The 13,258-nt window shown below is 44.8% G+C and overlaps 1 protein-coding gene across 1 annotated transcript in view; it reads right to left on the bottom strand.

The window, feature by feature from the left end:
- ANOS1 (anosmin 1) overlaps positions 1 to 13,258 on the bottom strand; it is a 216,781-nt gene that overhangs the window by 42,362 nt on the left and 161,161 nt on the right. The window contains exon 9 of the mRNA XM_090064041.1: positions 1,861 to 2,013. Coding sequence (XP_089920167.1) covers positions 1,861 to 2,013 — 153 coding nt within the window. The remainder of the gene's footprint in view (positions 1 to 1,860; positions 2,014 to 13,258) is intronic.

The following is a 13,258-nucleotide window of genomic DNA, read 5'->3' as shown; positions in this document are numbered from 1 at the left end:
AACCAACTTTGAAGCGAAGTTGTGCTTGCTCCTACCCTGGGGGTGTTTAAGAGGAGGTAAGATGAACACCTTGGTGGGGTCGTTTGACCCCAGTACTCTTTCCTGCCATGGCAGGGGGTCGGACTAGATGATCTGCTCAGATCCCTTCTGACCCTAGAAACTATGAAACCATGAAACTTCATGACATTTGTTTTTAGACTGGAAGATTAAAACATGTTTAAAAAAATGTAATCAGTGCTATACTTTCTGCAACAAGAGGGGAACATAAAATATCTGAGAAATCCATTTAGGGTCAACATTTTTCCAGGTCTAGCTACTCTTCTCATACACTTCACCTAGATTTATTCCAGGGCTCACAATGGCAAAGGTTGTGCTGGGCCTCTATTGAATCTGTGACAGCCAGCAAAAAGCCTCAAACTTGTGTTGGAAGGCTAAGGACTGGTCAGAGGCAGGGCAGGCACAACAATCTGATCCTTGCCTCCATTTGCATCAATTCTAATTTCTTATCACAATGATATTAAATCCATTCCCACAAACGATCTCCACAAAGTGGTCCCATTGGCATTTATAGGAATTTTGCCAAAATGGTGCATGCAGCTGGATTCGTTTGACCTAGCTCTGGCAAAATAAAATTGATTTTCATGGGACTTTTGCAAGACAGATTCTGATCCCCTGCACAAACTTTATTGAGGAAGTTTCTCAGGATTGTGAATTGTCTTCCGGAGAGTGGAAAATGCAGGTAATTTGCACCTGCTGTTTTAGTTCCCTAGTTGTCACTTCCTGCAGACTCTTGTCTTTTGGATCCAAAGCATCATTTTTTTCTTCTTACTGTGTTTCTCTTTTCTAGGTCGTATCCAAAGCCAGAGGTGTCAAATATATGTATTGCAGGCTGGATCCTGACCATGGAGCTGGATCCTGACCACGGAGCTGTAATGATCCGGACTGCAGATCTCTGGACTGACCCCATTTACCACATGCCAGCCTCAACCTTGTGTGTTGATGGACCTGGAGTTGCACGAACTACATGGAACATAACATGCAGGTTGGTCCACGGCATGTACTGCATGTGGAGCCTGCACTGAATCAGCTTTGTGTGTTGCCTCCAGGCCAATCTGGATTGAGCCATGGTGGAGCTAGCATGCAGGGTTGGATCGGTAGGGTATCACATGCAGTAGACACCCCATTCTTGCCCCCTGTGCTGTGTGCAGGGTATGCAGGTAGCTGAGTTCTCCACTCCACATGCAGCATGAGCCAGCCTTGGGACTCATTCTGCATGCAGCACATGAGCTAAACTCAGCACTCTGTGCAGCACACAGGACATCCTGTGGCACTATATGTGGCACTTCACGGGATCAGTCCAATACACAGTCTCCAGCACACACAGACATCCTGAGGCCCAGCACAGACAGGCCCTGATGCCAATGTGCTCCTTTTGGGTTAATGGAGTGTGGGGTCTAGCCCATGCACCAAGCAAAGAGCAAACCCCAAGGCCAGCACATACAGCATGTGGTGCAAAGGCTGGAGGCATACTCTCACCGCAGTGGGTTTGGCCCTGACCTGGCCCACAGACTGGCCCAGTAACTTTCATCCAGCCCAGGGGCAGATAAGTTTGACACTCCTACCCCTACCCTCAAGTCAGCTTTACATACCTCCACAGGTCAGTGATCTTTACCATACTGGAAATTTAAATTTTCTACACATATGTATCATCTTCCCAGCTAGTTTCCCTCTAAGATTTGCAGAAGGAAAGAGTGGGATTTGGTCTTTTATAAGAACTGCTGGATGAGCTTCATTATAAATATATTCATACTGGGTGAGTATATGGTTGGCCCCTATTTAAACAGAGAACTTTCAACAAACCTGTCTTCTTCCAGTAGACTTTGACCTGAAGCTGATTGTCCTGGTAGAAAGGAGCTCCAATTTTAAGAAAACGGGTGGGCCGTCGTCTTTGAAAGGGTGGAAGAGGATCAGTCAGTCTCTTCTGGGTTTTCCCTGTTGTAGAGACCTGTTCTTCTGTAATATATAATGCAAACAGCATGTCTTTAGTTTAATACATGATACTACCTAAACAGTAAAACATTATTTGTAGTGTTTGGAAATCAAAAAAGGAAATGGGCTAAAACTAATCAGGTTTGTTTCACTGTCCTACCTGAGTAAAATGTAATATAAAGGATAAACACAACATAAAAGTTAAAAAAATGAATCATCCTTTTTAATATTCTTCTAGTTTTATAGGTACAACTTTTTAAAATATATATAGTTTTATGGCAACGTTCATAGTTCTATATTGCTTTTCTTTTTATTTCTGCTGTATTTTTAATACAGTTGATACTATGATTTTATTTTAAACATTGTATGTAGCTGTAGTTTTCTATTAAAGATGCATATTTTCACATGGTTGTATATACATAAAACAAATATAGAATACAATATTTAGCTGCTATACTAATTTAAATATATCCTGATTGTATACTGACTTACTAACATACTATAGAGCTATCAGTTCAAGATTTGATGTTTTAAACCCTTGCCTGCATCCTTAAAGAGACATGTATTATGGATTTTTTTCTTTGCTTCTCTTTAATTGAAAAACCACTATGTGGACAATCCTAATGTCAAAATACATGGGGTTCTATAAAGTAACTAGATTCTATAAGGTAACTATTCTGAAGGCTTTTTTATAAGCATATTTTAAAGTGATAAAAGAAAGAACAAATACTGGACCCACTAGGTGTGCTTTGGTTTTTAGGGATGTGTATTTTCCTATTTTCAGTCTTTTTCATTCTTGGGGACCATGAAGGCCTTGTGTCTCCCAAGGCTGGGGGGGCATGGCGGTGGGAGCGTGGTGGCTGTAAGCAGGGATCACCCACAGGTAGCCACGCTGATGTTGGCGGTGAGGGCAGGCTGAGCAGGGAACTCTCACAGGCTGCCGTGGCAGTGGCAGCAGTGGGGGTGGTGGTGAGTGCTGACCAGCGGTCGGCAACCACCCACCAATGTCACTGGCAGTGTCAGCAGTGAGGAGGAGCGGTGTGGAGAGTGGTGACTGCCTGCACCTGTTTAAAACATCAAGGCACCATCAGCAGCAGCTAGTCTCAGGGGCTGCACCGCCAATCTCAGGGGGTGAATGTGCATCTGTGTGCACCCCCTACATGTTGCCAGTGTTGCAGACAATTAAGACCATGAGTTGAAAGATTCCTACACATCAGTCACATGAGAAAAGAGTATTATTTCCTGTTTCACAGGAATGAAGTAGACAAGCACGGTGGAAGTAGACAAGCTGCAGCTGGAATACTGTGTCCAGTTCTGGGTGCCACACTTCAAGAGGGATGTGGAGAACCTGGAGAGGGTCCAGAGGAGGCCACTCGTATGGTTGGGGGCCTCTGTGGCCAGCCCTATGAGAAGAGGCTGAGGGACTTGAATCTCTTCAGTCTCTGCAAGAGGAGACTGAGAGGGGATCTTGTGGCTGCCTATAACCTTATCAGGGGCCACCAGCAGGGACTCGGGGAAAGTCTGCTCACCAGGGCCCCCCTTGGAGTCGCTAGGAACAATAGCCACAAGCTGAGGGAGGATAGGTTTAGGTTAGATATTAGGAAGAACTACTGCACTGTAAGGGTGGCCAGAGCCTGGAATCGGCTTCCCAGAGAGGTGGTGCTCTCACCTTCCCCAGAAATCTTTAAGAGGAGACTGGACAGGCACCTGGCTGGAGTCTTATGACCCCTGCCACCCCCAGTGCTCCTTCCTGCCCATGGCAGGGGGTCGACTCGATGATCTGTCTAGGTCCCTTCTGACTCAGTGATTCTATGACTCTATGGAACGATGAGGTAATATGTGTCTTAGTACAGACAATCCCAACCCCAGGGCCAAGCGAAAGCCATTGACTTAATTTACTTTATTGAGGACTGATTTACTTTAGAGCTAAATTCCTATAACGAACTTAGGGTATGTTTGCACTGTGACAGCATAGAGATCAGTCTTGTTGCTGAGTCAATAAATGTTCCCCACATATTTCTGCTTTACACATATCAATCCCTAGAAATGATTCCGTCAGGATGCCCAGAGAAATGTTTGGCACTATGGTCAAGATCTTGGTTTCTGGCTCGCTTCAGGGAAAAAGATCAGTGTGCCCCCAAAGTGCCATTACCACCTAATTTCTGGGGCTAACCCATGGGAAAAGCATTTACTACCTTTGTGGAGAGACTGAGCTCTATGCTTTTACAGTATAACCAGGGGCAGGCAATTATTTTGGCTGGAGGGCTGCTTAATGAGTTTTGGTGAGCTATCAAGGGCCGCTTGGGTAGCCCTGCTCTTTGACTGTTGGTCCACCCTCTGGTTGCCACCTTGGGACTGGAAGTCCCTCCCCTTGCCCCCCAGACATACTCTTTTTGGGATGGGAGGGTTGCCATCTTGGAACCAGAAATAAAACCAAATCATACACTACTTTAACATATTTTATTACAAAAAAAAATTTTTATCATGATTTGTGTTTACATAGTGTCAACAAAATGATTATTGGATAATAACTCAAAAATGAAGTCTTAGTCTTGTATATTGTGTGTGGGGTGTGGTTGTGTATGGTGGGGTGTGGGCTGGGTGGGGTGTACAGTGGGGTGTGTGTGTGTGTGTGTATGGTGGGGTGTCGGGTGGGTGGGGTGTATGGTGGTGTCTGTGTGTGTGGTGAGGTTTGGGGGCAATAGGGTATGTTGGGGGTATATATGTAGAGGGTTGTAGTGCAGGGTGTGGGCATGATGCTTTTATTGTGTGTGTGTGTGTGGGATTGCAGCAGGGTGTAGGGACGCACATGGCATGCACTGCCCCTACTGGTGGCAGCAGGAGCACCAGCAGGCAGTAAGTGCTAGTGCCCGATGCAGGTGCTGCCACCCAGTGGTGCACAGTTCCAAACAGTGCTACATGTGGGTGCAAGAAGCACAGCCCTACTGGGCCACCTTTATTGTGTGGTGCTCCTCACGTGCACATGTAGCTCTCAGACTCACATAGCATGGGAGGGAAGCTCCATGCACTGGAGATAGCTGTCTTTGTGGTTCCCTGCCATGCAGGTCCCACGACTTTGTCAGAAGAAGCGGGGAGCCCTGTTTCCCACTTCCCTGCGGAGTTCCAGGAACCTGTGTGGCAGGGGATGGGGAAGACAACTGGCTCAAGTGTATGGAGCTTCCCTCCTGTGCCACATGAGTGCGAGAGCTGTATTTGTATGTGGGGAGTGCCACAAAATAGAGGCGGCTTGGCTGGGCTGCACTTCTTGCACCCATATGAAGCACTGGCTGGAGCTGTGTACCACTGGGTGCCAGTGCCTGCACTGGGCAGAAGCACCTGATGCCTGCTGGTGCTCCTGCTGCTGCCAATGGGAGCTATGTGCACTATGGGGAGAGGGTGTGGATCCCTCACCCCCACACTCTACTCGCCCAAGCTTCGTGTTCCTGCAGCCCCCTGGGCATGGGTTCCACGCTGCTGCCAGCCCCAGCCCCTAACTCCATGCTTTTGTTCAGCTGCAGCTCCTTCCTGCACCCACTCCATGCCCATATTTTGCTCACCCCTGGTATAAACAGATCCTTAGTTACCTAAAGCAGGCTGTTCAACTGGTGGCCCACAGCCCATATGCAGCCTCCAGTGGGTTAAAGTGCAGTCCCTGGCTTTCTGGTCCAAACACCAGTCCCCAGTTTGCTCTGCTGCCAGGCCCCAAGACTCTGTTGTCAAGGGGGTGGCGCAGAGGGGCCTGGCTCACAGGGTGAGGAAGCCTAAGGCTGGAGGGCTCAGGTGAGCTGGTGACCTCACACAGCATCCACACTGTAGTTGCCCAACACATAGGTGGGGGACAGGTGGGGGAGATGGCTTGTTGCAGCATGTCCATGCGGCATGGAGGAGTGGGGCTGTGTGGCATCCCCACATGGCATGTGGGGAAGTGGGGGTGCAGGACATGTTGCAGCCCATCTATGCAGCAGAGGGAAGGGGCACTATATGGCTCATTGCAGCACATCTACACAACAAGGAGGTAGGAGTGGTCTGGCATGTTCATGGGAAGAAGGAGTGAATAAAGCTTGTGGATTAATGGATTGAGTCAAGCACCTGATTCCCATTGAAATTTAGATCATCTTCTGCTTTGACTATATTTACAGAACACTGTCAAAGAGCAGAAATGAAAATATATTTGGAAACCAAACTATAGCAACTTTGGGTTTCTTATACAGTCCAGTATACTGGATCACTTTACAGTATAAGAAAAAATAATCTGGAATTTATATATTTTTGGCACTTTACACACTGATTACCTTTATACACAATAGCAACTATATATATAATACAATATATAAACTGTCTTCACTCAAGTACTGAAAAAGTGTTTTGGGCTAGAATCTCAAGTCAGCTTTACTCCAGACAGCAATAGTTTATAGAACCATAACATGCATACATATATTCGTAAGAGCCTAGACTTCTGCAAATATCCTCAGAAATGTAGAAATTGTTCATGCAACCTTTCATGAAAAATAAAATATTGTGAATCAAAGCAAATTCAATTAATTGAAATGAAAAAGAAGCCACTCAATTTAATTACGTGAATGGCCATGAATAATCATGTGCTATGTTGGGTCTAAGGAAAATTACAGATTTTAAAGTAATGGAAAGTACCACTTTAGTATAACTGGAATAAAAAGAAAACCTAAAAACAGTCAATTAAATTATCTAAAAATTCAGTGTAAAATCAAAGAAAATTCCAAGATGGTGCAAATATAATCTATTCTATTTTTTGTAGCTAAAGAGGGTAAAAGGGTCAAGAAAAAATAATAGACCATCCCAAAGAATATCTATAAAACAGTTTAGAGTTAGTTGTGGTGATGAGTGCAAAGAGGAGCCCCTTGTAATTAATAGAAACTGATGAAACCACAAAGCTCACATGTGGAGCTGAAGGTTAACTGAGCTCCATTTGGAAGAAGTTTTGTGAACCCTAAGACAAATATAGAAAAGGGAAGTGAAGCAAGGGTTCTTTATTTATTTTCAGCAGTAACACAAACCTGTTAGTGATACAAGTACAGACTGGAGAAGTTCAGTACAACAGACCCTAAAGGCAAAAAGAATTTTAATTATTTAAGTAATGTCACTCAGTGAGTCCATATAAAAAGGACATGATTATAATCTTACCACTCTACACTGCAGTGTCATGTCCATAGGTTCCATGGTCAATGCTCTTCTCTGACATTACTTTATTTCAGGCTGACTCAATATTATTTTAAAACATCAACAATTGCTTATTGTTTGCAACACACCTGCCAAATCTAACATTTTTTAGATTGATTTTTAAAAGTAATTTTAATCAGAATTCCACTATTTGGATAATGAATTTTGTAAAGTGTTTAATGATCAGGAAGGCCAAGGTGGAGATGGAACTGGGACTAGCTACCTGGATCAAGGACAACAGGAAGTCCTTTTTTAAATAAATAGAGGGCAAAAAGAAGGTACTGGGTAACATGGGGCCCCTACAAGACATGATAGGAAATCTGGTCGCCACACCAGATGACAAAGCTAACCTATTTAACAACTTCTTTGCCTCCATTTTCCTGAGCAGGGACTGAATCAGCCCTCCCACTGGGATCACGTCAGGCGCCAGGGAAGACGAGCCTAGGCCAAGGGTCAGTAAGTATCTAGTCAGGGAACTTCTGGAGGGACTGGACGTATTTAAATTAGCTGGTCTGGATGATCTCCACCCCAGAGTGCTGAGGGAATTAGCTGAGGTCATTGTGGGATCCCTGGCACGGCTTTATGAGCACTCGTGGTGCTCTAGTATGGTGCCAGAGGACTGGAAGAGGGCCAACGTGGTTCCCATCTTCAAAAAAGGGAGGAAGGAGGACCCAGAAAACTATAGGCCAGTTAGACTTACCTCAATCCTGGGTAAGCTTTTTGAGAGAATTATTATGGCACATGTCCACAAGGGGCCAGCAGGGGAGATTATGCTTAGGGGCAATAACACGGGTTCATCAGAGGCAGGTCCTAGCAGAACAACCTGGCGGACTTCTATGACCAGGTCACCAAATGCTTAGATGCAGGGGTAAAAGTGGACGTAGTCTTTCAGGACTTTAGGAAAGCTTTTGACACTGTCTCTCACCCCATTCTCATTAAAAAACTGGGGCAGTGTGGTGTCGACACCTACACAGTCAAATGGGTCGCCAACTGGCTGGAGGGCCGCACCCAGAGACTGGTGGTGGATGGGTCATTTTCAACCTGGAGGGATGTGGGCAGTGGGGTTCCGCAGGGATCGGTCCTTGGGCCCGCACTGTTCAACATCTTCATCAGTGACTTGGACAAGGGGGTAAAAAGCACCCTGTTCAAATTTATTGATGACACCAAGATGTGGGGGGATGTGGGCACACTAGAATGAAAGAATAGGCTGTAATCAGACCTTGACAGGTTACAGGGGTGGGTGGATGAGAACAGGATGGGTTTCAACACTGACAAGGACATGCACCTGGGGAGGAAGAACCAGCACCATACCTACAGGCTGGGGAACTCCTCTCTCATTAGTTCAGAGGCAGAAAAGGATCTTGGTGTCATCATTGATGCCAAGATGAACATGGGCTGGCAGTGTGGGGATGCAGTCAGGAAGGCCAACCATACCTTGTCATGAATCCACAGATGCATCTCAAGCAGGTCCAAGGAGGTGATACTCCCCCTCTATGTGACACTGGTTAGGCTGCAGTTGGAGTACCATGTCCAGTTCTGGGCACCGCACTTCAAGAGGGATGTGGACAACATGGAAAGGGTCCAGAGTAGGGCCACTCGCATGATCAGGGGGCAGCTGGGCAGGCCCTATAAGGAGAGGCTAAGGTACCTAAACCTGTTCAGCTTCCACAAGAGAAGGCTGAGGGGGGGGATCTAGTGGCCTGTTACAAACTTGTCAGAGTGGAGCAGCAGGGAGTCCCTGTTCCCCCAAGCACAACCAGGAGTGACTAGAAATAACAGTCACAAGTTGGCAGAGGGTAGATTTAGACTAGACATCAGGAGGTGGTACTTCACTGTCAGGGCGGCTAGGATCTGGAACCAACTTTGAAGCGAAGTTGTGCTTGCTCCTACCCTGGAGTTCTTTGACCCCAGTACTTTTTCCTGCCAAGGGAGTGGGTCGGACTTGATGATCTGCTCAGGTCCCTTCCATCCCTACAAACTATGAAACATTCAAAATCTCATTAATGTCTATCTGACACTTACTCATTCTAAATACACCATTTAACTCTGCTTCAGAGGACAGCACAGTAATTCTGAGTGGAAGTCTGTATTTGTGGTTTATATTGTATCAAAGGCAATAATCTTGATCTTAGTCCAAAGACCAAATACTATTCACATCTACTACAAGATTTGTGATCTGATAGTATAACATTAATATACAGCAAAGAGCTTATGCTAATAAAACCTGAGCTAATCCTGTTTCCTTGGAATTAAATGGCAAATTTCCACTCAAGAATAATGAGGAAATAAATTACAAAGTTCTGCTAAATGTACACGGATTCAAACTTGTATGTCTTATTACTGTCTACTCTCATAATTTTTACAGAAATTTCATAGTATTTATGATTTTTCTTAAAGTTCCTGGAGTCATGATATTATGTGAGAATCTTACTTTCATTTCTTTGCAAGCCAATATTACCGTACATGCCCCTCAAAATTGGTAGTCTTCAAGATGGTAAAGAAAAGCTTGAAAAGATGTAGAAACAACACAAAAACAGATGGCAAAGGGAAAAAATAGCTCAATATATTCTTTTTAGAAACTAATTTTCTCAAGCCAATCTGCTTACATTTTTGAGTTTGATGCATTTTTTGAATGCCTGGGGTTGTCAATATTAGAATTTACAAAGCAATTTCTTGCCCTGGCCATGCATGTGCACATACACAGACATTGAACAGCTTACAGTGATCATACTTCTATGCATGATCATGTTCTAAAAGTTTGGGGAGAGTTAGCAAAACAATTCTCTCACATAGAACCACATTTAACACACTGATAAGTATCAAAACAATGTGTGGGTGCATGGGATGGAATTTCTGAATAAACCAAAGATATCAGCAGTCAGATTATTCACTGAAAAAAGAATATGTAACAACATAGGGATTAGGCAAATGTCTCTGATTAATTCTCATTTAGATTATAAAATAAAAGGAAACTAAAGGGGAAAATAATGAAAGAGGGCAAGGCAAATAGTAAAATGACAAGCTTGGGGAGGCCTTTTACTTTTTTCCAGAAAATAATTTTCAGAATTATCATTTGTTCTATCTGATTAGCTAAAAACACATCAGCAGTAGAGAGCAACTTAGTAATGACTTTAGCATGAACCTTAGACACATTGTTAATCTAATATAATTGAATTTACGCTGAATGTTATTGTATGTATGCCCTCAAAATCAAAGAAATTTTTTACTATATTATTTTGCATGCACATTCACCTTGACAGACCTATCTCAAAATCTCATTTAGAAGGCATTTCCTCCCTTTAGAACCTCATTTAGAGGTTTATAGATTGCAACCTCAGTGTAGTAGAGTGGTTTGTGTGCTACCAATAACTTTAAGAGCAATGCAATTTGGAGTTTTGTACTCCTGGTAGCAGTCGCCCTTGGCAGCATGGTTGAGAGCAAGGTTTGCAGATTTAGAGCAATTAAAAAATGCATGGTCATCATGGGTGACTTCAACCTCCCTGACATCTCATGGGAAGAGCATATGCCCAGATCTGCTCAGTCACAGATCTGACTCGCTTCCTCGCTTGCATTGATGACCTAATGCAAGAGGTCTATGGGCTGACTAGAGGAGAGGCACTGCTGGATCTGATTCTGGCCGAGGGAGATGACCTGGTGAGCAATCTGAGGATCAAGAGGAAGCTTGGTGACAGTGACCATGAACTGTTCACTTTTTCTGTCCAACACAGGGCAGTAAATCTCTCAATAAAACAGAAATCCTCACTTTGGCAAGGCTGACTTTAACAAACCCAAGAGACTGGCCAGTCAGGCACAAAGAGACCACAGTCCCCTTAGAAAGGGGAGTCCACATGGAATGATTGTTCCTTAAGAACATAATCCTCAAAGCACAAGGAAAATCCATTCCATCCCACAGGAAATTCAGTCAGCAGGCTGGGAAACCCCCTTGGCTCAAAAGGGAACTTTTGGATCTCCTGAAACTAAGAAGAACAGCCTACGCCAGATGGAAAATGGGAATCATCACCAAAGAGGACTACAGAACACTAGCCCACACCTGTAGAGAGCAGACCAGAAAAGCCAAAGCAGAAACTGAACTTAGGCTACCAACAGGAATCAAGGACAACAAAAAGTTCTTCTTCAGATATGTGGGAAGTCAGAGAAAGAACAGAGGCAACATTGGACCACTGCTAAATCCAATGAGGGAGCTGACATCTGATGCTCAGGAAAAGGCCACTCTCCTAAATGATTACTTTGCATTGGTTTTCCACCTGCCCAAGGGTGTACCTTGTTGGACAGGATACAAAGCATCCAGTGGGAAGGAGATGGGCTCAAATTGATGGAGATCAAGAGAGGGAACACCTCAAGAGGCTCAGGATCCATAAGTCCACAGGCCTGGACAGAATGCACCTGAGAGTTATGAAGGAGCTGGCAGGCATCATAGCACTCTTTGTGGCAAAGATACTTGAGAACGCTTGGTGCTTGGGTAAGGTACCAGAAGAATAGAAAAGAGCCATTGTGGTCCCAATCTTCAGGAAAGGAAAGAAGGAAGATCCAGGAAATTACAGGCCAATCAGTCTGACATCCATCCCTGGAAAGATCCTGGAGAAAATCATCAAGGGTTCCATCAGCAACAGGCTAATGGAAGGCAACTTCCTGTTTGCCAGCCATAATGGCCTTGTTGCTGGAAGGTCTTGCTTGTCCAACCTCATCTCCTTCTATGACCAGGTGATGCATTGCCTGCACAAGGGAGATGAGATTGATGTCATATATCTGGATTTCAAGAAAGCCTTTGACTTGGTCTCCCATGATGCTATCATGATTAAGCCAGGGGACTGCAGCCTTGACCATCCTATGGTCTGATGGCTGGCTTTGGGGTTGGACCCAAAGAGTATTAGTTGACGGAAGTGAATCAACATGGCACAAGGAGACAAGTAGTATCCCTCAGGGCTTAGTACTCGCATCAGTACTCTTCAGTATCTTCATTAATGATCTGGATTTGGGCATCAGAGGTGGATTGCTAAAGTTTTCGGATGACACTAAACTATGGGGGAAGGTGGTCACACTGGAGGATAGGCTGGGGATACAGGCCGACCGGGACATACTCACAAGGTGGGTGGACCAAAACCTGATAGTGTTCAATGTAGAGAAGTGCAGGATGCTCTACCTTGGGAGGAAAAACCAGCATCATACTTATAGGCTTGGCAGTGCTATGCTTGCTAGCACCAGGGTCCTGATTGACCACAAGATGAATATGAGCCACCAATATGATGCTATAGCTGGCAAAGCAAACCAAACCCTGGCATGCATCCACTGGTGTATTTCAAGCCAAACCAAGGATGTTATCCTCCCAATCTACTCAGCCTTAGTGAGGCCACAGCTGGAGTACTATGTAGTTTTTGCCCCCCCCCCACTTCAGGAGGCACATGGATAAGATCAAGAGGGTCCAAAGGAAAGCCACCAGCATGATCAAAGGCCAAGAGAGCAAGCCTTACAAGGAAAGGCTGAGGGACATGGGACTCTTCAGCCTGGAGAAGAGAAGGCTCAGGGAGAACTTGGTGGCAGCTTATAAGTATCTAAGGGGGACACACCAGGATCTAGGAGAACAGTTGTTTACAAGGGGTCCCCCCAAGGGATAACAACATCTAATGACCACAAACTTCTGGAAGGCTAATTTAGACTGGACATAAGGAAAAACTTCTTTATAGTCTGAGTGTCCAGGGTCTGGAACAGGACCCCCCTCCCCACCCCCGAAAGGTGGTGCAAGTGCCTACTTTGGACTCTTTCAAAAAGCGTTTGGATGCTTATCTCGCTGGGATCATTTGACCCCAGCAGACTTCCTGCCTAAGGAAGGTGGGCTGTGGACTCGATCTCAGGAGGTCCCTTGTAGCCCCTAATGTCTATGAATCTATGAATCAACCCATCCTTAGCAATTCCTGAAGAATGTTGATCATTTCCTCTATCTGGGTGGCCATCTTTCCCCAAAATAAATCTGGATAATGATATTTGACACAGAACAATGCTGCTTTAAGGTGTCTCCAAAACTGTGTTTTTAATAATCATGACATCAGGAACCAAA

Source organism: Crocodylus siamensis, chromosome 1, assembly GCF_052110815.1.
Source record: "Crocodylus siamensis isolate JL-2025a chromosome 1, ASM5211081v1, whole genome shotgun sequence".
In the NCBI taxonomy this organism is placed as follows: domain Eukaryota; kingdom Metazoa; phylum Chordata; order Crocodylia; family Crocodylidae; genus Crocodylus; species Crocodylus siamensis.
The sequence above is the reverse complement of the archived record's forward strand: the minus strand, read 5'-3'. Positions and strand labels throughout refer to the sequence as shown.